The sequence below is a fragment of the Manis pentadactyla genome, chromosome 15, assembly GCF_030020395.1.
Source record: "Manis pentadactyla isolate mManPen7 chromosome 15, mManPen7.hap1, whole genome shotgun sequence".
In the NCBI taxonomy this organism is placed as follows: Eukaryota; Metazoa; Chordata; class Mammalia; order Pholidota; family Manidae; genus Manis; species Manis pentadactyla.
This window is the reverse complement of record NC_080033.1, coordinates 12,916,660-12,942,563: the sequence shown is the minus strand read 5'-3', so window position 1 is coordinate 12,942,563 and position 25,904 is coordinate 12,916,660. Positions and strand designations below refer to the sequence as shown.

Here is a 25,904-nt window from a genome sequence, read left to right as displayed (position 1 = left end):
TACAGGAATGAAAAACATGAAGTGCCTACACATCAAAGCAATTCCCTACCTGCTACACAATTGTTATTCCTGCAGGAGACTGATGATAACAGAGCAACCAGACTCTGCCTGCCTTCCAGAAGCCCTTCTCGCTGCCTTATCTCCAGGCAGCTCCTCCAGTCCCCAGCTAGTGCTCTTGCCCCCAGGGAATGAGGAGCTCCTTACCCTTTCTCGTGCTACCCAGGGGGAGAGAAAGGAGAGCTGGGTGTGTGATTCCAGGGTTCTGTCTTCTACTTTGGCTGTACAGCGAATAGGGAGTGAGTGCAAAGGATGCCGCTCAAATCCCAGCTTTGCCATGAACCAGATGTGGGGCCTTAGGCAATTCGCTTTGCCTCCTGTGCCTCAGTTTCCTCACTGGTAAAATGGGGATAATTATAAGAGTAACTATTCACAGGAATGAGGTGAAAATGGGTGGATGCATGAAACACGCTTAAACCAGTGGAGGAAGCCCCCTCTCTGCCACTCAGGAAGCCTCACTCCACAGACCCCACCCTAGCCCCTGCCCTGCTGTGACACCTTTCTGACCCTCTACTTGCCTCAGCCTCAGTCAGGGGCTCCCTGAAGTCCCAGGGACTCCTAAGCTCAGCTCACAGATTTCTCAAGCTCCCTCTTGGGAATGAATTTCAGTTTCTCTTTCCTTCTCGGCATCGCTCTGGGCTCAGCCAGGCTTGTGAACTCAGCACTGGCCCCACCCACTCATACCTTTTCAGTCAGTGGAAACAGCAATTCCCACTTGCTTTTTCACTTTACACACATCAGCCCGGGTTGCTCAGCTAACCTGGTTAAAAAGCAGAGCCATGCAGCCAGGGAGTCAGCTGCAATCTGGCCATGGCTGCACTGTGGGTCCTGGTGCTGGTGACTGCGGAGCTGGGCTTGACCAGAGCTAGCCCTGTTCCCACTTCCAAGCCTGCCACAACCAGGAGCGGCTGCAACTTTAGCAGGTTCAAATCTCTGTCACCAAGGGAGCTAGCGGCCTTCAAGAAAGCCAAGGATGCCTGGGTGAGTCCCCACTGCTGTGTGCTAATCTCTCCTCCTGCTTTGGCCAAGCTGCTGCTTTGCTACTGTGAGCTAACCTCTATCCTCCCCCTACAGGCTGGCCTCTAGGTTTTCTGCTATGGCTGACTTCCATCCTTTCTACTATGGATAGAACTCAAGCCCTCCTGTTAGCTCAATCTTCATCCTTGCTCTGGCGGGCTAGCCTCCAGCCCACAGTAGGAGGGCTAACCTCTGCTCTTGCTCTCTAGGAAAATTCGCTGGAAAACTGGAACTGCAGCTCCCGCCTCTTCCCCAGGACCCGGGACCTGAAACAGCTGCAGGTGAGCTGGAAGTGAGGCCACCGTCATCTGCACCTGGCCCCTCTGCTTGTCTTCTTAAGCAGCCTCTTCCCTCCTTATCTCACCTGTCCTTCGCTCTCTCTGGTCCCTCCTCAATTGCTCCCCTGAGCCTGTCTTTAACCTGGGTCCTGTTGTAGCATCTCCCTGCCAGTCCCCACTTCCCTATCTTCCTCCTCTGTCCCTCCCACTCCCACTCTCACTTAGCTCCTTCTCATTTCCCCTCCCAGGTCTGTCCCCAGCCTATGCCCCTTGGCCTTCCCAGCTTGTCACTGTCCACTCTCACCACTGACTTCCTCTTCCCCCTCACCTGGCCTCTTCACCACTGATTCACACCTATGTGGCTCATCATCTTCCTTTCCCTGATCTTTTCCCAGCAAGGGCTCCTCCTTCATTCACCTTCTCACCTATGCATCCAACTCCCCCCACTCACCTGTTCTCTTCTCCCCCCAACCCCGATTCCCTGCCTCTTCAAACCTCTATGACCCCCATAAGTCACTTTGACTTGTCCTCATTTTACTCTTTTACCTGTCTCCTCCCTTACCTTTCTGACTTACCTGCATCCTCCCCATCTGTGTCCTTCCCCATGTGTTCCCTCCTCTGCCTCCCTCTCACCTCTCCCACCTCCTGTATCACTTGTCCTGTATCACCTGCCCTCCTTCCCTGTACTCCCTACCTGTCTCCATTTAACTGGGCCTTCTTGCCTACCCTCCCTCACCTTTCCACCTCACCTGCTCTTTCTCATCCCTCTGCAGGTGTGGGAGCGCCCCATTGCCTTGGAGGCTGAGCTGGCCCTGACGCTGAAGGTCTTGGGGACCATGGCTGACTCGTCCCTGGGTGACATCCTGGACCAGCCCCTTCACACACTGCACCACATCCACTCAGAGCTCTGGGCCTGTGTGAGTGCTGGGGGCACCCAGCCATGTCTGGGCCCTGGGCATCTAGGACCTCACCCCTCTGTCCCAGGCCCTGACTCACACACCACCCTCCTCTGCCCTCAGATCCTAGCTCAGCCCACAGCAGGCACCCGGCCCCGGGGCCGCCTCCACCACTGGCTGCACCGGCTCCAGGAGGCCCCAGAGAAGGTGAGTGAGCTGGGAGGAGGCTGAATACCTGGGCCCAGGATAAAGGAGGAGGCTGATACCCAAGCTATGGAAATCACAGTCCTCTCTTTCACAGGAGTCTCAAGGCTGCCTCAAGGCCTCTGTTATGTTCAACCTCTTCCGCCTCCTCAAAAAGGACCTGGAATGTGTTGCCAGCAGAGACCTGTGTGTCTGAGAGCCTGGACCCACCCCTAGCCAATCTGGGACCCCAGACCTTATTTATATACTAAGCCTCACCCCTTATTTATGAAGCTACAGCCCTGACTCAGTACCTCAAAAGAAATGTTTATTTTTCTACTTTTATACAATATGTGCAAATAAACAGTTAAAGAATTGGAACCATCTGTGATAGGTGAGTCATTGAGTGTGTGTGTGATTGTGGGTCTGACTGAGCATGATGTCTGTGTGATGTTGGTAAAATTTGTAACTAGCTGTGTATATTTGTCTGTGCCTGACTTCTACAATTATGTGTGTGTATGTATCCAAGTGAGTGTCTGTCTGAAGCTGAGTCTAACTGAAGATGCATAGTGGTGTATTCATGCCCTCGTGTGTGCAAATGTGTGAGTATTTATGCTCGTTTATATGTCTCCCCCTGCCTGTGTAAACTGCATATCTCTCTTTTCCGTGTGTACTTAGGACAGATGGAGGTCTATATCAATCAAGTGCTTTATCCTGTAATAAGTACCAGAAACTCAACTCAAATGGGTAAAACAAAAATGAATTTATTATCACATGTAACAGAAAGTCAACAGAATAGTTCTAGGACTGATTCATTCATTCATCCAATAATGTCATTGGGAAACTAATTGGTTGATTCTTACTCTGGCTACCTCCTGGTCTTAAGATGGCAGCCACAGCTCCTGCTATCACACACAAACAATAACCTCTAAGTCCTAACAAACCACCCCCTACCTAATGGAGTAAAACAATGACCATCTTATGCTCACAGATTTGGCATGGATAGTTTTCCTCTGCTCCACAATGTTGAGGTCTTGATGCCTGTCCCACAGTTCTTAAAAGCAAGGAAAACCTTTCAGAGAAACTCCCTATGGTGTGTGTGTGCTTGTCTCATTGGCTAAAACTTATTTATGTGCCCAAGCCTCAACCAATCACTGACAAGGAAGATATAATTACAAAGATAGTGTTAGACTAATCAAGATTTACCTTTGCAGTTAGGGAGAAGCCCTTTCCCTGAAAACATGCCTCAGGGAGAGGAAATACATGAACAAACTTAGATTTCTACCAGCAGGAAGAAGGTGAAAGATGGACCTAGGCAGCAGCCTAAAATGGCATCTGGAGGTTCCCAGGTCATGAATGTCTTGCAGGACTGATACCTGGTGGTCCCCAGTGGCATCACTGTTTCTGTTATTAAAACACTGAAATACTTTCATACCGATTGGCAAATAGTTATTTCCCCAAGAGGCCCCTAAGCAAACCTGCCCCACCTGTGCTGTCCCAGCCCTCCCCCTGTAACCCCTAGAACTTCCAACAATTCAGAAATGAAGGTTTAGTACCTGACACAAAGGGGTGGGGATCTGTTCCAGGATCTGTTCCAACATGCAGCCAGCGTGCATTCTGATTCTAACAATGCCAGTTGTCAAACTGTTGGCTGGCATCTCCAGCTCATGCATTGTGTTGTGGCTTTTAAAAAGTGGCCACAAATTTTTTGACAGTCCTCCCTTCTAGAGGCGGAGTCAATGTTCCCCTCTCATTGAACTTGGACTTGGGACTTCTTCAACCAATAGAGTACAGTAGAAGTCAAGCCAAGTAACTTCCAGCACCAAGTTAGCATAGCAGTCTTGGAACATGCCTTCTCAGAATCTCCCTCTCGGAACCCAACTACCGTGCTGCAAGAAGCCCAAACTGCATGGAGAGGCCACATGTACACACTCCAGTTGACAATCCCAGCTGAGATCAGCTTTACAATCATCCCAGCTCAGGAACCAGACATGTGCATGAAGAAGTATCCAGATAATTCCAGCTCCCAGCTGGGGCACAGACAAGCCGTCCCCTCCCCACTGTGCTGTGGTCAAGTTCCTGACCCACAGAAAGTAGGAGCATAACAAATTAATTTTCATTTTATGCCTCTCAGTCTGGTTTTTTATGAGACAATAGATAATTGGAACAGTGTGACAACTACCAGCCCCACACAATCCACTGTGAGGTGTGTCACAAGAAATCTATTACCAAGAGCAACCCCTGAAGTTTCTGAGTGGTTGAGTTTCTATTGCATTACTGGGGTTTCAGAATAATCCCCATAATCCTATAACTCTCACTCTTTTGCATGTCTCAATTAGGAGACAAAGGATGGAGCACAGCCATACACTAAAAATTGTGCACAACCCCATAGCCACTCCCACTGCATTGTATGGTCTGTGAGTGACAGAACCCCAGTTTGGGTAGGGGCAGCAAGGTGTCAAGCACAGGACATAAATTTCTTTCCCCCTTGTCTGACACCTGCTTCCCCAGACTCCCTTGCCGTCTGACATGGCCACACGACTAAAGGGCTTCTTTTTTTTTTATTTTTTATTTTGGTATCATTAATCTACAATTACATTAAGAACATTATGTTTACTAGGCTCCCCACTTCACCAAGTCCCCCCCACATACCCCTTCACAGTCACTGTCCATCTGTGTAGTAAGATGCTGTAAAATCACTACTTGTCTTCTCTGTGTTGCACAGCACTCCCCGTGTCCCCCACACACTATACATGCTAATCGTAAGGCCCCCTTTCTTTTTCCCTGCCTTTATCCCTCCCTTCCCACCCATCCTCCCCAGACCCTCTCCCTTTGGTAACTGTTAGTCCATTCTTGGGTTCTGTGATTCTGCTGCTGTTTTGTTCCTTCAGTTTTCCTTTGTTCTTATACTCCACATATGAGTGAAATCATTTGGTACTTGTCTTTCTCAGCCTGGATTATTTCACTGAGCATAATACCCTCTAGCTCCATCCATGTTGTTGCAAATGGTAGGATCTGTTTTTTTCTTATGGCTGAGTAATATTCCACTGTGTATATGTACCACCTCTTCTTTATCCATTCATCTACTGATGGACATTTAGGTTGCTTCCATATCTTGGCTATTGTAAATAGTGCAGCAATAAACATAGGGGTGCATCTGTCTTTTTCAAACTGGAGTGCTGCATTCTTAGGGTAAATTCCTAGAAGTGGAATTCCTGGGTCAAATGGTATTTCTATTTTGAGCATTCTGAGGAACCTCCATACTGCTTTCCACAATGATTGAAGTAATTTACATTCCCACCAGCAGTGTAGGAGGGTTCCCCTTTCCCCATAACCTCGCCAACATTTGTTGTTGTTTGTCTTTTTGATGATGGCGATTGAAGGGCTTCTTAAATTAGCTAATTCATGTAAAGAATTTAAAACAGTTCTTGGCACAAGGAAAGGCCTATATGTGTTTATTGCTCTTACTCTTATTATTTTATACTTTTTTTCTTCCCTGACAGAAAGAAAACTCTTCCATGAGTTCTCTCCCTTCCTGCTTTATTCACTGGTAAATGAGGACCAGAAGCTGTGGTGGTCATTTTACGACCATGAGGCAAAAAGCCTAGAATAAAGCTATTCTTATAAGGAAGGTGGAACAAAAGAGTAGGAAACTAAGTCCTTGGTGATACCAGTAAGCCATTGCACCAAAAACCCAAACCTCCTAACTCCAGACTCCTTATTAAATGAGATAATAACCAAAAGTCTTAAGTCATGTTAATTGGATTTTCTGTTTCTTGCAGTCAAATGTATCCTCACAAATACATCTCTGTGTGCCCAGCACAGAACAGAGGAGGTGTCAATTAATATTTGATGATACAAATGTGCATGATATAAGATATGTCTGAGTTCAAGTACATGAGCACTTCAGTATAAGTTCTGTAATGGAAATAAGGTTGTAAATCTATGCTGAGAGGCACCAAGGCCTAAAAAAGAAATTTTGAACTGGATTTATTTTGTTTTTTCCTCCCCAGCATCCATTTCTCCTGATAAAGATCCTCAATTTTCCTTTGGGGAATGACGCCCCACCTTTCCCACACCCTCATTTGGTTGGACACGTGACTCAGGTTTGCCCAGTCAGAGCACTCCATCTCCAGAGCACAGTGGCATCTCCTTCCCTTGTCCTCTCTCATGACAGCTTTTGTAGAAGCTGTTCACTCCCTCTGCTGGGGACATGTCCTACTACTCTCCCACCATCACAATGTCCTCATCTGGCTAATTTCCATTCATCTTTTATGTCTTGACTAATATCACCTCCTCCTCCAAAAATCCATCCAAGTGGCACTCTGGGGGTTCTATTGCTTCTATATGCCCAACAAGCTTTCCCACTGTGATATAATGGCTTATAAGAAATACATATTTGGTCATTCAGATGATCCTATAACTCTCACTCTTTTGCATGTCATTCAGATGATCAAATAAATACTTCTCAGATGTATTTGGTCTTCATCTACAGTTCCTGAAAACACTTCAGAGTCATAAAGGTGAAATAGATGTCTTATTATTAATGAAGGTGAATTTGGACCCCACCCAAGGGCACTGGCTGACTGTCAGGAGGACCAACCACGTGATTAGAGGGTTGGAACTTTCAGTCCCACCACCACCCCCAACCTCCAGGTAGGGGAGCGGGCTGGAGATAAAACAGCCAAAGGCCAATGACAGAGTCAATCATGACTATGTAATGAAGCCTCCATAAAACCCCAGAGAACAGCTTGTTTTTCAGAGAGCTTCCATGCCTGGGGAACTAGAATGCTTCCAAGTGCCACCAAGCCAGGGCCCAAGCTCCACAAGGACAAAAGCTCCTTTATTTGGAACCTTGGCCTATGTATCCCTTCATCTGGCTGTTGATTTACATTCTTTAATAAACTGGGAAATATATCATTTCTCTGAGTTCTGGAAGCCACCCTAGCAAATTAAGCAAACCTAAGGGAAGGTCATTGGAACCTGCAATCTGCAGCGGTTGGTCAGAAGCACAGGGAATATCCTGGAGCTTGAGTCTATTGTCTGAAGTGGGGGGCGAGGGGCAGTCCTGTGGGACGGAGCCCTCAACCTGTAGAATCTGACATTACCTCCGCGTAGGGGTAGAGTCAGAACCGAGCTGAATTTTCAGATACCCTGTTGGTGTCTGAGACTTGCTGGCATGTGGGGGAGGATGGGGCTGGATCCCCTTCCCCACATTGGAGTTGAGTCTCGGAACCTTAAAAGACCCGTCCTATTCTTCTGGTGACGATTTAAGCTCAACCCTATCAAATTGCCAATATCCTGCCATTCCTAATCTACAAAACTGGTGATTTCATATGGTTCACCCAACATCTTAGCAACGTACCTCCTCCAACCAAGCCACAGTACCCAGAAATATGACCCCTCACCTGGCCAATCAAAGCATTCCATTCCCATGGATGCCACCATCAGTGCAGGGCCAATCAGAGCCCTTCCCTGGGATTTTTTTTTCATTTTTGCCATTATACTTCTTGCCTATGATGCTAGAAAGATTGAGTCTGTGTCTGTAAACACATGGCCATTTTCCTCACCACATGCAGTTGAAGGGGATGAATCTGAGCTGAGATAGGCAGAGAAGAGAAAGGAGACAAGTGAGAAGAGTATCATGGTGGAGTTAAGTCTGAGTTCCAGTCTCAAGGCCAGTCCCTTGCAGCTTTATCCTCAATGGTCTCTGTCCAGCAATATGAGCCAATAAATGCCTGCTTTTTATACCTAATTCAGTTAAGCTGAGTTCCTGTCACTTGCTACCAAAAGACTGATTAACACATGTACCTGAACCTCCGAGCAGGGTCAGACAGTTCCTCTGAGCTCCCAGTCCCCTGTGCTTCTAATGGTAATAGCCCTGACACAGCCATCTTTCTGTCTGAGCTCCAGGAGGGCAGGGACTGGGTCTCTCTTGGTCGCTGGCTCTCCATCTCCAGTGCCCAACACAGGGCCAGGCACAGAGCAGATGCTCAAACATTCCCCTTGGATGATGCCATGCCCTCTCTCACCAAGTCGACCTGTTCCTTGGGTTGAAATCTTTCAATTTTGAAAACACAAGCATGTCATTGGCATTAATGATTCTCTAATAAATGAAGGGGTTACTGGGGAATGAAGGCAGGTGAGGTATCATCCAAAGGGCTGAAGCACGGACCATGTGGACCCCAAATATGTTGAAGGGAGGATGCCAAGCTCTAAGACACCACTTCCTGATTTTGTCTTGAAGGGATGCACAAAGCTGGGGTCTCCACTGAAATCAGCCCATATACCTCTTTTGCTGAAAATCCTCCATTGGCTTCCTACAGCTCCAAGAATAAAATCTTGACTCTTGACCACAGCCCATAAGGTTCTGCAGAATCTGCATGCCTCTCCCAACCCTTCTTCTGCTCACTCCAGTCCAAACACACTACCTCCAACACAGCAAATATACTCCTCAGGGCCTTTGCACATGCTATTCAGTTTGCCTGGAATGTTTTTCCCTGGCTCTTCCCATAGTGGATTTCTTCAGCTCCAACATCACTCTCTTTGACCCTCAATCTAAAGCAGGCTTCCAGTCATTCCCTGGTCCCATCACACTGTTATCACTCTTTACATGGTACTTATTTACCACGAGACACTCATTATTTACTTGTTATTTACTGTCTTCCCCCTCTGGAATATAAGCTCCATGGGGCAGGGGGCTCTTGTTTTGTTTAATTTATTTGTCAATTTTGTTCGTGGCCATATCCCCTGAACAGGACCAGGTACATAGTACATGCTCAACAAAGCTTTATCAGGTGAAACAGAGACAATATAGTCAGAAGGTTACTTGTGCTGGTTTTGGAGGCAGTAAACTTTCCAATCATGGCTCTACCATTTACTGGCTGTATGATTTTGGGCAAGCCCCTTAACCTCTCGGAACTCCAGTTTTCTCAACTAGAAAAGTGGGTGCACATGCTACACATGTCTGATGCAGAAGGTAAGTGCGATCATGCTTACTACCCAAGTAACTCCATTTTGCTGAGTGTTGGTTTACATGCTCAATCTTCATGCATCAGGGAACATTGTGAGCACAGTGCCTGGCTTGTGGGAAGCCCTCAGTACCCAGGAGTGGTGATGGTTGAGATGGCTAAGTGTGGTTGGGCCACTAGGTGAGCGAGCCTCCTGGCCTGCGGCTCTCTAGTGCCTCTGTCCTTGCTGCCTCCCACCTTGTCTGCCCAGATCCATCCCCCTTCCTCCTGCTCTGTTTCTATTTCTGTCTTTCCCTTCTCCTCCCCAGGTCTCAGGGGGCCCCTGGCTGGCATGAAGCCTCCTTCCTTCTTCCCCTGAATCTGGAAGGACTGTTCATTGCAGGGCCCTCCAGCAAGGGCTGGGGGCATCCTGCCCAACAAACTTCCCTTCCCCCGCTACAGCTCTTAGCTTCACCTGAGAAACTCCCCTTGCCACACCATCCTCTGTGCCCCTAGAAGATGCCCCCCAACACCTAGGTTCCCTCAGATTCCAGAATAACCAACGAGCTCTGTTTCCTCTCTCACCAGGCTGGCTTTGGGTACCTCAGCGAAGGTCACTGCAGCCATTGGGCAGTCTCCAGACACAGGCCTCATGAGCAGCCTAGTGTAGTAGTAAGGAACAGACGCCAAGATCAAAAAGCCATCTCCCTGACCTCTTCACTGTGGATTCTTGGGCAACTAACTTCACGTTGCCCTGGTTCAGATTCCTGTCCGTAAAATGGGACCAAAGGTATAGAGCTCAAACAGCTGTCCGACATCAGAGAGATGAACTGTTTAGCACCATTCGTGTGGGGAATGAACACTAAACTGCTCAGCAGTGGAGTTCTGTAGTTAAGAGTACAGACTCAAGTCAGGCTGCCTGCCTTTCTAAATTCCAATTTTGCCACCTTCTGGTTATGGGACCTTGGGCAAGTTTTCTGGGCCTCAATTTCTTCATCTGTAAAACAGGGTAACTGTACAGATGTCTCAGGGTTTGTGTGAGGATTAAATCACTTAGATGCTTGGCACATGGTAAGCAAGGACTCACTAAATATTAGCTATTACCGTATTATTACTTTCCACTTCTAAGTCTTTCAGAAGTGAGGAAATAGTCTACAAGTCTCCCTGGTCTCAACTAATGATCCTCCCCCTTCAGTCTCACTGAAGAGTCCTTAAGCTGTAATCTAGGAGTATCACAATCTAGGTTGCCCCCTCCACTACCATCACCAAGACACACGGACACACAGAGGTCAGCAGAGCGGCCTCAGACACAGAAAAAAGTTTAATTCTGCTGCGGCGGAGGGTCCCGGCTCCAGTAGGGAGGGGGATTTGGTTTTGGATTTTGTTTATGTGGGGATTTTATTTGGGGAAAGGTTAAGGAATAGTGGAGAGTCTGGTCCTTCCAGTGGGACCTGCCCTGGAGAATGCGTAGATGGAAGAGGTAATTAGGAGAGACAGGGAGACTGGACAAAAACATGGGAGGTTAGAGGCAGAAGAGACAGAGGAGAGACAAATAGGGAAGATAGAGACAAAAGACAGAGACGACAGAGTGGGGGTCAGAGACAAACGAAGGGAACAGAGAAAGGGGGACCCCAAGCCAGACCCAACAGGACCAGGAAGGTGAATGGGATGGGGTGGGGGCTTTGGAGGCCGCCGCGGGATAGAATAGGATCTAGTCCAGCCAGATACAAGAAATGGGCCCCTCACCCCTGCCCCAGGTGCCGGGTGGGGTTGGGGGCTCGTGTCTCAGTGCTGCAGTGTCGGGGGACCCTGCCCCTCCCCGCGCTTCGCTGTGTAAGGCACCGGCTCCAGCGAGGTCCGCGAGCGCGCGAGGGGAGGGAACAAGGAGTCCGTGGGGTAGGGTAGCCCAGTGGCCCAACCCTCCAGCCCCCAGGGCGTGAGGGCGTGGCCTAGAGCCATAGTCCAGGCAGCCCGGTACCCTCCGGAGAAGAAATGGGCGCGTCTCCCCTCCAGTCCGACGTCTCGGCGTTGCGCTTTCTCCCCCGAGTCCTGCCCCAGCGTCTGGGAGGCCAGCGACTGGTCAGCTGGGCGTCTGTCCGCGACACCCAGGCGTCCCAGCGCCCGCCCGCCGCTCATACGGTACTCTCCAGCATCCACTCGGTGCTGGTAAAAGCCAAGCGCGCCCTGGCAGAGCCCAGCCCCAGGTCTCCGTCCTCCCCGGCCGCGCCCCCTCCGGCCCCGTCCAAGTGCGGCGTGGAGCGGTGGCGCTTTGTCCGCCGGGCGCGGCGCGGGTAACTGTGGCTCTGGAAGAGCGCCCCGTAGTCTCCGTCGAACGAATAGCGTTGCCGCGGCCTCGGCCGGGCCGGGGCCCCGCCAGGAACCAGAGCTAGAGTCGGGGGCGCCGAAGCTGGGGGCCCCAGCGCCCCGGAACGGCTCCTCCGAGGGCCCGCCGCGGCCCGAGGTTCCTCCCCGGAGGTTTCCTCGGATGGCAGCAAGCACAGCGAGGTGGCCGAGCCGCTCAAGGAGCGTCCAAGGACCGCCTCCAGCTCCGCGGGAGCCGTCTCAGGTCCAGCGGCCTTCCCCTCGGCAGCCTCGGCAGCACCAGCTGCGGACGCCACCTCGCGCAGGGCCTCGTAGCGGTCCTGCGCCGGCAGAGGCGGGACCTGTGCCGCGCCTGCGCCGTTGGTCTGCGAGCACACGTGGCTGACCCGCGGGGGCGACCTGGAGGTCCCCTTGACGCGGCGGCCATCCCCATCGCCATAGACCTTGTAGCGGATCATGAGCAGAACGATGAAGACGAGGACCGAGGCAACGATGACGCCCCCAATGGCGATGATCATGGTGCCGCCCAAGAAATGGGCCCTCAGCGGGCGGCAGGGCGCCGGATCCCCAGCCGTGGTAAACTGCACACAGCCCACCACTCGCGTGGCCGGCAGCGCCGTGGCCCCGTCATCGTAGACAGCCAGCACGCACAGGTCGTAGGCGCGGCCGGCCGCCAGATCGTTCACTAGGAATGTTTGGCTGGTAGATGGGATCATCCTGCGGGAGGGAGTAGGATCAGCAAGGGGTCAGCTCCACTCTGAAAACTACGCCGCTTCGCTTGCATTTCCCACCCTTGGCTACCTAACCATCCATCCCTATAAGTACCTCACCCTCTGCAGGACAACAGCAGCCATTCAAGCAACAAATTCCCACCCTCTCATGACCGTTGCTACATGTTACGGCCATCATCTGCATGCCCCGCCCTCAGACCACCCCCTGCCTCATCACCTACCAGTATAATGTCTGCCACTCATATTCCCTTATCTACATATACTGGCAGCATGGGAGGAGTGCCATAGCTTTCATGCCCTGCCCTCAAGGGACACACCCCCAAACAATGTCTCACTCCTCTTAGGCCAACTGCCTTCAAAATCTCTTATGCCCAGATACTATAGCCGCTTCCCCTTACCTGCATGCCCCACCCTCACAAAAGTGGACTCTGAGGTCAACTCATACCCTCAGTCTACTCCTTCTGGGTCAACCAATGCTCATCTAGTTTCCCTCTGGTAGGTATTCCTGCTCTTTTGGGGAAACCATGATTCAGGCCACTCCCATCATCTGCATGTCCCACCTTTAGGTAAATACCTCTCCTAGCTGCACCTATCTTCTGGAACAATTTCTAAGCCGCTCAACTACATATTCCTGCCCACAAAGTAACTGTGGCTACAGGCAACTCCCCTTCTGATTGGTGGTTTCCAAGCCAAACTCCACAGAGGTCCACTGGGGATGGTTCCCCTACTGTGCCTAGGACCATGTTCACTCTGCATGTCCTGCAGCCACTCTGTGTACATGCCCTGCCCTGTATCGCCAGAAGTCACCAAGTCACGCCCCCAAGTAAGTTTCCTCCAAACTGAGGCAAACTTAGCCAAGTATATCCCTTTCTTGCTGTAGGCCCCTGCCCTCAAACAAGGGGCAGGGTACATAAGCATTTAGGCTGACAAAGTCTCAGAGCTAGGTTTGAGTCTCTCTGCTACTTGCTAACTCTGTGACCTTAAGCAAGTTTCTTAATCTCTCTGTGCCTCATAGCCCCTGAAGAGGAATATTAAGAATTCCTATATAGAGATGTTGTTAAGTACGAATGAGTTAACACCCAAAGCCTGGCACTTAATAACTTTACCATCATTATCGTGAACCTTACCCAGTGTAGGCCAGTAACCTTGCTGCGGTTCAGACTCTACTGCCAGCTGCACTCTTCCCCATTTGTAAAACCATTCCCATTAGGCCTTGCCCCTCTTCTGTTAGGGCACATCCCTTCCATACTGTTGGCCAGGACCAGCCTTGGCCAAGCCGGGACTGCCACATGGATTTGCATGCCCAGCACTCAACCTCACAAGCTCTCCTCTCCTACAAAGCTCTTAGTGGGTCACCTGAGACAAGGACGGCCTCCTCATCTGCATGGGACCAGGCAGCAGGAGCTCCGCCTACTCTGAAAGGCCACGCCCTCATCTCTACAGGCCTCTTCACCTCCCCAACAGCCAGGCCACCTCTGGTTCTGATGCCCACCTCAGTTCACCCACCTCCAAGAGGACGCCTCCCTCCAATCAAAAGACAAGCAAGGACCACACCAGCTCATAAAGGCCTGCTCACTTCTCTGACTCTTCCCCTGGCCTGCCATTTTACAGACCACTGCCCCTCAGCCCCATCCAACCTTGGTTGGGCTCCTGCTGTAAGTCTTCCTCTTCTCTCACCTCCCCTGTCAAAGAGCCTTAGATTCCTCTTGCTTCTTCCCCTAGAATAACCAGTTGCTGGGGGCTCCCCTCTTTTGAAGGACAGAGGCTGGCTCCTTAAGAAAGCTTGAGCCCATTTGTCTCTAATTGGCTGCAAGACCCAAGCAAGCAGCAGAGCAGGCTTTTCATTGGATGTCACCTCCGCCCGGGGCAGCAGTGAGGAAGTTAACCCCTTCAGCGCCATAGCATAGCTATCTGTAATGGGGGATGAAGAACTGGAACTGTGGCCCTAGGGGGAGGGAAGAGTCCCGGTGTCCATTGCCCTGCTGGGGTCAAAGGGCCATCAAGATCGGTATACATGCAGGATCTGGGGGCCTGTGAACCTCCTCTTCCCCACCATGTGTAAATGCCTCTCTTTTCCCTGATCTCTGTCATCATCACTTTTCCTCTTTTTGAATCTGGTCACCAAACACTGAGTAAATGCTAATCAACCAACATGGGAAAGCACCTCCTGTGTGCCAGGACTGTGGCCATGGGTTAGAGAAAGAGAGAAACAGAGAGGTGGAGAGTCACAAAAACCAAGAGTTATTTACAGAAATGTATTTTCATCTCCTTTAATCCCTGCCTGGCAAACAGTAGGTGCTCAATAAACATGTTCAGTGCAAAGGGCAGAATTAGGAGTTAGAAGGGTAAGGGCTGGAATCCTGGCTCTGCCACTTTGTGTGTGACTTTGAGCAAATGACTTCTCCCTACTGAGCCACAGTTTTTCTGTCTATAAAATGGGAGGGGAGATCATGACCGCTTCACAGCAGAATTGGGAAGATTGAATGAGGTAGCATCCTTGCCAGGCATATAAAGGTTTTGTTTTGTTCCCTTGTTTTCCCTAATGTTTGTAAGACTGGGCTGGTGTCTGATCTATCTTGTCTAATCTATCTCAGCAGGCACAGGGCCCAGCATGGATCTGACCTGCAGTAAGCATTTACTCAGTGTTTGGTGACCAGATTCAAAAAGAGAAAAAGTGATGATGACAGAGACCAGGGAAAAGAGAAGCATTTACTCATCAACCAACATGGGAAAGCCCCTCCTGTGTGCCAGGACTGTGGCCAAGAGGACACTGGGGAAGGTGAAGATAGAGGCCAAGAGGCAGGCTTGCTGTATAGGTCAGAGCATCCCTAAGAGCTGGGGCTCCCCACAGGTGGGGAAATGGCTCCTTCCCCTCTGGTACCACCCAGGTGAAGTCAGAGCCTAGCACAGAGCAGGAGCTCAGTACCTAATGAGGGTAGGAGACAGAGAAGGTACAGGCAGAGACAGAGGCAAGAGCAAGAGAATGACAGGAATGATGGGGGAAAGTAACTCTATAACCAGGGCAAAGGCTTCTAACCCAGTGGATGGTGGAAATAACTTATATGTTTTTCTGATGCTTTTTGCTTTCTGTTTCTATAAAGTACCCAATATGTTCATATAGTAACACTGGTATGTAATTTTGAAATATATATGTAACTGTAAATGTGTGTGTATGTGTGAGTATATTTCATGCTCTAAAATGTTTAACTGAGAAGGCACACAATCAAACACCTTTGGGGAGCAGTGAGATGAGCCCCATGAGAGCAGGGATCATTCTGGGCACATTCACTGTTAACTCCAGCGCCCAGCCCTGCTCTGGTTCATGTGGGTGCTCAAGGAAAATTTGCTAAATGCATGAGAAACAGAGACAGACAGAAACAGACAGAGAAGGAGATAGGGCAAAGAGGGCACAAGACAACTCTGCATGGTCATCTAGAACCCCAAAGGAGTGGCAAATGGGAGTCAGGGCCCCTGGAACTGAAGCACCAACCTGTACACCAGAGAGTCATCGGCAGAGCTGTTGTACTGAACCTGGTACATGCGGATGCCAGGCACAGGCCTCTGGGCTGGCCAGCGGATGAGCACGGAGTTCGAGGTGAGTTCGGCTGCTACAAGGCGGCGCTCAGCAGTTGATTCATTGGCACCGGGTCGGCCAGGCGTTGCAATGTCGGAGGAGCCAGGCTCGGTGAGAGGTGGTGGGGCAGCCGGTGGGGGTGCCATCAGAGGCAGAGGTACCACACACACCTCCACAGGTGCCGTGGCTTCCCCGGCAGCGTTGGAGGCGATGCACGTAAAGGTGCCGCTGTCCCGCAAGGTGGTGATGGTTACATCCAGCGTCCCATCCCCCCGAACCCGAGTCCGACTGGAGTTCCCCAGCAACCGCCCATCAGGCGCCACCCAGTGCACCACGGGCTCGGGGTCACCCACAGCGCGGCACCGCAGGCTGACGGCCTGGCCCTCCACCACCAGGGCCCGGCCCCCCGCCTGCCGTGTGATCAGAGGGGGTTCACACAGGAACTCCTCCTCCGGGATGGACCAGAAGTAGCGGTCGGTGAGGTGCTCGGGGGTAGCGCACGTCTCCAGGTCATCCTCTCGGGTCAGCCGCCGCAGCCAGAGCAGCTCGCAATTGCAGTGCAGAGGGTTGCCGCCGAAGCTGACGGTGAGAGGTGTGGGTGGCTTCGGCCCAGTGCCTTGGGACCTCAGGAAGAGCCCATCAGGGGGCAGTTTATGGAGGCGGTTGGAAGTCATGTCCAGGCGAACCAGTTTGTGAAGCTGCACGAAGGTACCTTCGGCGATGTGATCAATGAGATTGTGGTCCAACGTGAGGGTGTTTAGGTTCACCATCTGGCCTACAGCCTCCCATGGCAGGGCCTCGAGGTTGTTGTAGGACAGATCCAGGTCTTCCACGGTAGATAGGAAGGCATTGAAGGCAGCCGACTCCACCCGGCGGATCTGGTTGTTGCCAAGGATCAAGTGGCGGAGGTTGCCCAAGCCACGGAGCTGGTCACCGCGCACCTCAGCCAGACGGTTGCTGTCGAGGTGCAAAGCACGGAGGGCGCGGAGGTCGGCAAAGGCGCCAGCTGCCACCTGGCCGATGGTATTACGGGACAGGGTCAGGTGCACCAGGCTGGTCATGTTGGCGAAATCTCGGCGGCGCACAGCTGCGATGAAATTGTCGGTGAGCCGCAGCTCCACCACTCGCCGGTCGATGGCCGGTGGCACAAAGAGCAAGCCAGTCTTGGCGCACAGCATGGTCAGTGTGGGCGCCACGTTCTGGCAGATGCAGCGGCCGGGGCAGGGCTGGCCACGAGATGCCCCAGCCCAGAGTAGCAGCAGGAAGGGCAGGGCAGCAGGCGTCGGCGAGAGGAGCGCCGAGAAGAAGGGGCCCGGAGCCATGGTGCACCGGGGAGGCAAGAGGAGTGGGAGGTGAGTCCTGCCGGGGAAGGAGACAGGTCACCCGGGCAAAAGGCTAGACCACCAGCTGGCCTCCCTGGGATGTCCTGCTAGGAGTCTGACCCAGATCCCTCCCTTCCTGACCATCAGGCCTGTAGGACAGTCACAGGACTCATCAGCTGGCATGCATTTACTGTCAATAACAATATTTCCATACTGGTTGGTAAACTACCACTGCCCCTCCCGAATGTCCTACCCCCAACTCTGCCCCTCCTCTAGGAGCTCCCAGACCTCTCATGATCTCCCACCCAGACAGGTGACATCGGGCCAAGCCTGGGCCTTCCAGTATACACTAAATATCTTGAGAAATCAAATCACTGCGGACTTGGTCATGGATTTCAAAGCCATAGTCCCTAGGTTCAAACTCCAGCTCTGACACTTACTAGCTGTGTGACCTCGGGCAAGTGTTTGAACCTCTCTGAATCTCGGTTTCTTCATCTGTAAAATGGAGATTAAAAACAAGCCTTACTTCTGTGAGGATTAAACGGATTAATGAGCAAGGTATACTTAGAACAGTACCTGGCATATAAAATGTGTTCAATACATGTTAGCAATAATCACTATCACCATCATCGAGTGCCCAATATGTGGCAGGCACAGAAGTATGTGCTCTTATTTAAAGCAAGTGCTTTGAAATCAGACTCAGATTCAAGTCCTGGCTCCAATATTTGCTAGCTCTGTGACCCCACACCAATGATTTCCCCTAACTTGGCCATAATTTCCTGATTTATAGAACAGGACGATAATTGTACCATTTTCATTGCATTGTTGCAAGGGTTCAGACTCACTCATGGGGAGCACCAAGCACAGGGCTGAGCACACAGCAAGTATTCAATACATGTTAAAGATAAGCCCCCCTCCACCACCTTTGGCAGTGGCACAGGGAGTCTGAGGGTAGATGGGGCTGAGAAAAACACACCAGTCTCCCTGCTCAGCTTGGGAAGTCCTTCTCGGAGCCTATTTTCATCCTGGGCTCTGCTGAGCTCCCAAGCATGGGGCAGACTTTCATGTTCACATCAGTGGGCACACACAAGGCCCCATACATGCCTACACAGACACACACACACACTCACGCTATGCCTCTGCTCCAGGCACAACCTTCCGGCAGGGATTCCCCTGCGGCGGCTGCAGCCCACGACATGTCAGCTCCTATCACAACATGGGGTGGGTGGGGGGATGAAGTGGAAAGAATGGGAAGGGGGTGTCCCTGAAACTGTTTTCACCCTGCCACACACCCCACTCCCTGCTGGCCCACCCCTGGGAATCTGCAGTTTGGGGCCATGGCCTACGTGGCCCTGATCCTTCAGCCCATGGGGAGGGGGACTGTGGACATGGAGAGGAGAGGCCAAGAGAGTCAGAGAGAGGTGAGGAGACAGGGAGAGACAAAGGGGAAGGAGATGGACTGGCAGAAACAGAGACAGAGTCAGAGAGAGAGAAAGAAAGAACCCAAAGGAAAGGTGGAGAGACAGGGAGTGAGACAGAAGCCAAAAGAAAGAAGAACTTAGCATGGAAGAGACACAGAGAAAAGAGCGACTGAAACATAGATGGGAGACAGGGACAGGCAGGGATGGAGAATAAGAGTCTCAGAGAGAGAGACAAAGGCAGAGGAAGAAAGAGATAGAAATTGAGAAGACAGCGACTAGGCTGAAGAGAGAAAGAGGCAGACTCAGGCTAAGGGCATCCCCCATCGCCGAGACCCCCCAATAATGTCTTTCACTCCCTGTGGGACACTGCTTTGTACTGGACAGAAAACCCTGGCCTGGAAGGCAGAACCCCTGAGTTAGGAAGCCCAGCTCTGTACCTGCTTGGCAGTAGGGTCTCTGGTGCTTAGAACTCCGATTTATGAAATGAGGTACAGAGCTTCACCTCCCACCGCTGAGGTGGGACTCAGGTTGAAGGAATTAACAATAGCAGTGAAAACAGCTAACTTTTATTGAGAGCCAGTGCAACACTGCAGGACAGGATCTGGCCCGCCTGCAGGGGCTCACCCTCCAGTTCCCTGCGGCGGCACTTTAGTCGAGTGACTTCACTCTCTGTGCCTCAGTGTGCTCATCTGTAAAATGGGGATAATGATAGCACCTGCCTCATAGAGTTGTTGTGGGGATTAAATGAGATAATACACTGTAACATGCTTAGAATAGGTCCTGACAATAAACACTGTATCAGTGTTAGCTGCTATGATGATGATGATGATGATGAATTTAAGCATTTTCTCTGGCTCTCCCTCAGCCACCAGCTGGTCAGACTATCAGATGTTCCCACAGGCATGCACAGACACACACAAAACAGTGAACCATGTCCATGCCACTCTCTCCAAATGCAGGGGTCATTTCATGTCATGAAACACTCTCGTACCCTTTACTGATATCATGAGGAAACTTTCTTTTCCTGACCACCTTACCCATCCTGAGAGCAGATGCCCCCAGGCTTGAGACCCCCACCTGCCACCATGTTCTGGCTCTACCATAAGCCCTTATCCAAACATGACGCTCTTGACCTTGTCACCACCCCCAACCTGGAGGGAGGGGGTCACCTGGCCCCTGGGGAAACGGCCATACCCTGCCCTGAAAACCGTCTGAGGCAGGGCTCCATGCCTCCAGCCCAAAAACTCCCCCAGCCTGAGGGACCCCACTCACCTCTCTTCAGGAAGTCAGGGCCTGGGCCAGTACCTAAAAAGGAACAAAATGACTCTATTAGCATCCTTCAGGCTCCTCTCTGAGGACCTGCCTCAGAGACCATCTCAGTCAAGGAAGTCCCTGGTGTGATCATTCTCTGCCCTCCTGCTGCAGGCCCTGCAGAGTCTCAAATGGATCTAGGAAGTCATCTCTGGAAACCAGAGAGTCTGGGCCTCAGGACTGTTCACCTCCAAAGCCCAAGAGTCCAGGACTCCTTTGGGGGATCCAGAGGCCAGGGGTCCCAGCCCCCACCCCCCTCAAGACCCTGGAGTCTGGAACCCCATGTTCCTCCTCCCTCAGACTCAAGGCTCCAGGTCTCATTCCCTTCCTTTCTCAAGACCCAGGAATCTGCCCTCCCACTAGGCTCCTCTTTCAAGATCCACAACTCTAGGCTCCCAGCCTCCTCCTTCCAGAGTTCACATCCCAGTCCCCCAACTTCAAAAACCTGAGTGATACCAGGAATGGGGAAGAGCCAGAGGTTCCCATCCTCACCATCACACCACTGTCACACCAACATGTGTGGACATCCACATAGGCCCACAACCCTAGTCTCTACTTTTGGCTTTCCATGGACACTCTAGCATGATCTGTGTTACCCCAATTCTCCGTGGGCTTGTGGCCTGGGACGTGGACACAGTTATGTCCATGGACCCCCTGAATGAACCACATGGGTCATGCCACATGGGCCCCAGTCTTGCTGGGCCCAGAATGGAGGTAGCCCTGTGCCAGGGACAGTCACATGCGTGCATATCACTCTGCACATAAATGTTGAATGTATACAACCACAGTCCCCAGAGACGAACACTGATGCATAAATGGACTCACAGACACATACTCTCAAGGTTGGCACACATGCACACAACCACACACATACAGCATTGACTTTCCCTTGCGCATTCACACACACAGGTACACACACACAACAGAGAAATCCATGTGCTCCCTTGCAGAGAACCAGGTACATGCACCTATAACAGATATACCTTGCACACTCACCAACACACAGGGACACACATATATAACAGATACTCATTTGCACAAAGATACACAGGTGCACACTCTTAAATGCCCAACACAGTCAGATTTCTCAGATCCCCATAATGCCCGGACACAAAGCTGATACATTCCTATGCCAAGAAATGCACAGTTGCACACACTAGCTGATACATATCTCACACACATACACAGAACTGTAAGCATACACAGACACTGACAAGGCTGATACACACTCAAGCAAGCACACAGGCATGCCAAGATCCACCTTTGCACAGACACTGAGATGTTCACTCATAACAGACACATGCTCACATAACAGCCGGGCAAGGGATTTATACACCTACAAATGCACACAAAAAACCTGAACCACAGTAGCATAGTCAACTGATAGGCAGAGATTCATACTCACAGTCATGCACACAACATACCTCCCAGCCCTAAGGTCTCCCACCCCACCTACTTCCCAGGCCAAAGAAATCCTAACATCCCTCCTTCTCAGAACATCCCCCACAACCCCAACCAAGGCACAAGCCAAGGCCAGAGGTCAGAGTTGAGCGGGTCAAATCTCAGAGGGTTGGGAGCCTAGTCCTAGAGCACAGGTCCAAACAGATCCTCCCACCAGCAGCCCAAAGGTACCCCAGCCTGGCCATCTGTATGCAGGCAACTCTGGCCCCATCTGCAGAGATCTGGCAGGTTGGGGGATTGGGGTTGGGTGGGGTGGGTGGGGAAGGGCCGGGTCTGCGCCTCTCCCCTCGGGGCCCATCTGTCCATCCCTCGGCTTTGCATCCCTCCATCTGTCCACCTACCGGCCTCCCATCCCCCCTCCCAGTCACCGGGAAGGGGAAGACATGGCCGTCTCCCACAAGGACCGCTGAGGACCCCCCCAGTTGACATGGACCGAAGGAACGGCAAACTGCCCCCCATCAAACCCACACAGAGGCCTGGACCCACAAGGCGCGGAGACCCAGCCGCCAGCCAGGAACCTGATGTGGACGCACAGACACACACCCTCGGAGACATACAACCCGCAGACACACACACACACACACACACACACACACACACACACACACACAAATGGACACCCGAACGGGCACACCCGGCTACACAGACCCTCGGATGGACATCCACCCTGGACACAAACACCCAACACAGCTCGCCGCGCGCACACACTCGCCGGGGGGTACCCACACCTGGGCACACAACCCACGCACACACACCTGCACACAGCCTCTCCGATGGGCGCGCGACAGCCCCCCAGACACACAGCCGGAGGGGCGGCCACTCGGGGGACACACACGCGCGGCCGGACACCGCACCTCGGCTCAACACCCAGCGCACACCCGGATGGCCACACAAGCAGGGCGCCGCACACGCCGGCGCCGGGCACACACACAGGGCCGCGCGAGCGCACGCCGGGCCCGCCGCAACGCCGCGGACACACACTCACTCGCTCGCACGCTCACACCGGCGCCCCCGCCCGCCGCCTCCCGGGCCGCTGCGGGCCGCGCTCACCCAGCCCAGGAGGGGGGGCCCCGGGCCCGGCCCCGCCGCCGCCGCCGCCTCGCTCCGCGCCATGGTGGGGGGAGGGCCGGGGGAGGGGGCGCGGTGCTGCGGGGCCGCCTCCCTCCCGCCTCCCGCCCTCCCTCCCGAGCCGCCGCCGAGCTCCGCCCTCCGCACCGCCCGCCGCCCGAGTCCCGCCGCCGCCACCGCCGCAAGGGGGGAGGGGGCGCCGGCCGGAGTGGGCGGGCGGGGCGGCCGCACACCTAGACCCCTGCCCCGAGCTCGCCGCAGACCCCTCTCACTGCGGAGCCGCGGGCCCGCCCCCGTCCCCTCCCAAGCCCCACCTCCAGCCCCACCGGCTTCCCCAGAGACCCCCAGACCACGCCCCGACTGGCTTGGGGACCCCGAATCTCCCAATGGAGACCTCGGGTGAAGTCCCAATACCCAGGGGGACTTCAGACCTTGTCTTAGATCCTTTGAGGACCCTGACCATGTTCTACAGCCACCCAGGACCACAAATCATGTCCTATTCTCCTTGATGACCTCAGACCCTCCACCACACCCCATGAGGGACCCCAAATCATGTCATCAACTCCCAGGGGAGTCCAGATCATAACCCCGCGTCCAAGAAGATTCAGAGCATCCCCACCGGGAACCCTATATTATACCCCAACATTCAGGTGGACTCCAGGACCACACCCCATCCTTCAGGGACTCTAGACCATACTCCAACATTCAGAGGTCCCAGACTATATGTCAGCATGCAGGGAGTCCCCAGATCATGCCTTACTCCCTTTGGGGGCCCAGACCATTTTTGACAGCCACCCAGGATCACAAACCATACCCTACTGCTTCTTGGGCACCCCACCCCCAACCCCCAGCAGGCATGTTCTTCCACCCTCTAGGACCTCAAACCATTCCCTGACTCCAAGTAGGGATTCCAGGCCATGTCTAACTTCTAGGGGGCCCCCAAAAAAGTCTCTTATTCCCTTAGGAGACTCTAAACTTTCCCCAGTACCCCCCGTTATACCCCTGACCATCCCTCCTTTCAAGGCACCTCTTGGTTTTCAGAGCCCTTGATTTGCCCCAGATTCTTTCCCTGCCTCCTCCCTGTTCCTATTCTCTCTCTTGGACCCTTCCCCCCCCCCCCCCCCGTGACCTCCGTGGAGCCCAGGATTCCTTGTTTCTTCCTTGTTTAGCCTCCTTCATTGCTCAACTCCTACCCAATAGCTGACCCCCTGGCCCCTCCCCCAGATCACACTGAGTATCTCAGGCCACTTTCTACCTAGTTCTGAAACACCAGTCCCCCAAACCCAGCAAGACCACCCCTCCAAATCTCTCTTGTTGCAGTTCTGTAGGTCCCTGGCAGCCCCAACCCTTCCCATTTTGGATCCCACTGTATCAAGATTCTCCCTCAAGCCCTTTCCCTAAATTCTTCCTAGCTGCAAAGCCTGCCCTGTCCCCTAGATCAAAATAACCCCTGCAGAGCCTCCCACTAGTAAAACTTGACCCCATTTGCAACCATTAGATGCCTGGGGACACTCAGAATCCCACAAGTCTCCAGATTCCACCATCATCACCACCACCACCCAAGTACCATCCCTACCCTTCACCCTGGTCTTCGTGCTCCCAGCTGGCGCATGGAGATCCAGGGCTGGGAGGACATAGGTGGGAAAATACTAACAACAACAGCGAAAGTGGAGCACTACTATGTGCCACAGATCGTTGTAAGGGCTTCACGAATCCAACTGCATTCACCCTTCACAGGAGCCAGATGAGGTGATCCCATCTGTATCCCTGTCTTACAGATGGGGAAAATTGAGCCACAGAGAGGTTTTGTCACTTGCCTAAGGTCACACAGATAGTAAATGGCAGAACAAGGTGGAGATGAAGGGAGACAAGGTAAGGGCAGGTCTGGGATGGACAGGAGTGGACAGGGGAGGAGAAAGGAGAAGAAAAATAGCAATAAAATGTGCTCTGTGAGTGAGGCTGTATCTGCTTGGGCTCAGGCGTTTTGTTTCTTTAGGTTTGGGGGCCACTCCTTCAAGAGATGGTACAAACTAGGGACCACCAACCCTCTTTCTGCTAACTTCCTCTCTAGGCTCCCACAGACCAGGTTCCCTAGTTTTTGAATTCAGGTCCTAGGACTTCCCTGGGACACTTCTCCCTGCTCACCTTGAATGTAAGTTATACAGAGATACACAGAGATGGAGAAACAAAGGACCTGAGCCCAAGCAGAGACAGCTCCACTCACAGAGCACATCTGGCCCTGTGGTGCACAGATGGATGTTCACTGTAAAATTGTTTCAACTTGACTGTTTGAAATTTTTCATAATAAATGTTGTGGGGCAGGGGAGGGGAAGCAGGACTCTTCTAGAAACTAAGGAGGCAACAACAACAACAAAAGAATAGCCCCAACAGGTCCCAGCATTTCTGTGACATCACCTCATTTTATTTCCCTCATAGCACTTGTCGTTCTTGTTAACAATCTTGTTTACTTGTTTATTATTTATTGTTGACCTCTTTGTTATTGCTTGTTGTTTGGTCATTAAAATGCAAGCCTCCTGAGAGGAGTGGCATGGGCACCAATTTTCTCCAGTGTCCAGAAGAGCTATTGGCACCCTGTAGGTGCTCAGTAAACATGTGTTCTTGAATGCTTCTTAGGAGAGGGCTGGGGAGCTAGGCCCATTCCAGACTTACTGCAGGAGTCACACGAAGGAAGAAACATGATCTCCCAGCCTGGGACACTAGAACAGAAGGGGTATACCCCAGCAGCTGGAGAATGCCCCATGAAGTCAGGGAATATGAGCTGGCCTGTAAAGGAGAGCAGCAGGTAGATAATGCAATTGTTTCCTCACACCCTAATTCCTGCCCTACACCTTCTAACAGAGACTCACACCAATCTCATTCTTCCATCAGGCCCCGCCCCTAAGCCTAGGCCCCACCCTTTGTCACTAACACTGTCTCAAAGCCAAAACCTCAGCCCTATCTGATCTAAGCAGTGCCCCTCAAGCTTAGGTCCATCGCCCCCACCACTCCACTTTAGGCGCCACCCCAAGATCATCCTGTTTGCAGCCTAGGCACTGGCCCCTCATGCCTAGTTTGGTTCCTCCATTCTCAGCTATGTCCTAAACTCCAGTCTCTGCCTTTCAGCATAAGCCCTTTTTATATTCAAGGTGAGCAGGGAGAAGTGTCCCAGGGAAAGCCTAGGACCTGAATTCAAAAACTAGGGAGCCTGGTCTGTGGGAGTCTAGAGCGGAGGTTGGCGGAAAGAGGGGAAGTGGCCTCTAGTTTGTACCACCTCTTGAAGGAGTGGCCCCTAAACCTAAAGCCATGCCCCGGT

General features: G+C 52.2%; 2 protein-coding genes across 5 annotated transcripts; one reads left to right on the top strand and one right to left on the bottom strand.

Moving 5' to 3' along the window:
• The first annotated feature begins 867 nt into the window (after positions 1-867).
• On the top strand, positions 868-7,092 carry IFNL1 (interferon lambda 1). 2 transcript variants are annotated; one of them, XM_057492770.1, is made up of 6 exons: positions 868-1,038; positions 1,284-1,355; positions 2,126-2,269; positions 2,372-2,455; positions 2,550-2,638; positions 6,904-7,092. In XM_057492770.1, the coding sequence occupies exons 1-6, from the start codon at positions 868-870 to the stop codon at positions 6,950-6,952; spliced, it is 609 nt and encodes a 202-aa protein (XP_057348753.1). In that variant the 3' UTR covers positions 6,953-7,092. The 2 variants fall into 2 exon arrangements, with proteins under 2 accessions (XP_057348753.1, XP_036750597.2); XM_036894702.2 differs by lacking the exon at positions 6,904-7,092 and having other exon boundaries at positions 2,550-2,648.
• Positions 7,093-10,680: 3,588 nt separating this feature from the next.
• Positions 10,681-22,786, bottom strand: LRFN1 (leucine rich repeat and fibronectin type III domain containing 1). Of its 3 annotated transcripts, XM_057492934.1 has the most exons (6): positions 22,574-22,783; positions 20,024-20,056; positions 19,376-19,440; positions 17,771-17,825; positions 15,925-17,367; positions 10,681-12,420 (listed from the first exon to the last, which is right to left on the bottom strand). In XM_057492934.1, the coding sequence occupies exons 5-6, from the start codon at positions 17,328-17,330 to the stop codon at positions 11,514-11,516; spliced, it is 2,313 nt and encodes a 770-aa protein (XP_057348917.1). In that variant the 5' UTR covers positions 17,331-17,367; positions 17,771-17,825; positions 19,376-19,440; positions 20,024-20,056; positions 22,574-22,783; the 3' UTR covers positions 10,681-11,513. The 3 variants fall into 3 exon arrangements, with proteins under 3 accessions (XP_057348917.1, XP_057348916.1, XP_036750601.2); XM_057492933.1 differs by lacking the exon at positions 19,376-19,440; XM_036894706.2 differs by lacking the exons at positions 17,771-17,825; positions 19,376-19,440 and having other exon boundaries at positions 22,574-22,786.
• Positions 22,787-25,904: the final 3,118 nt, after the last annotated feature.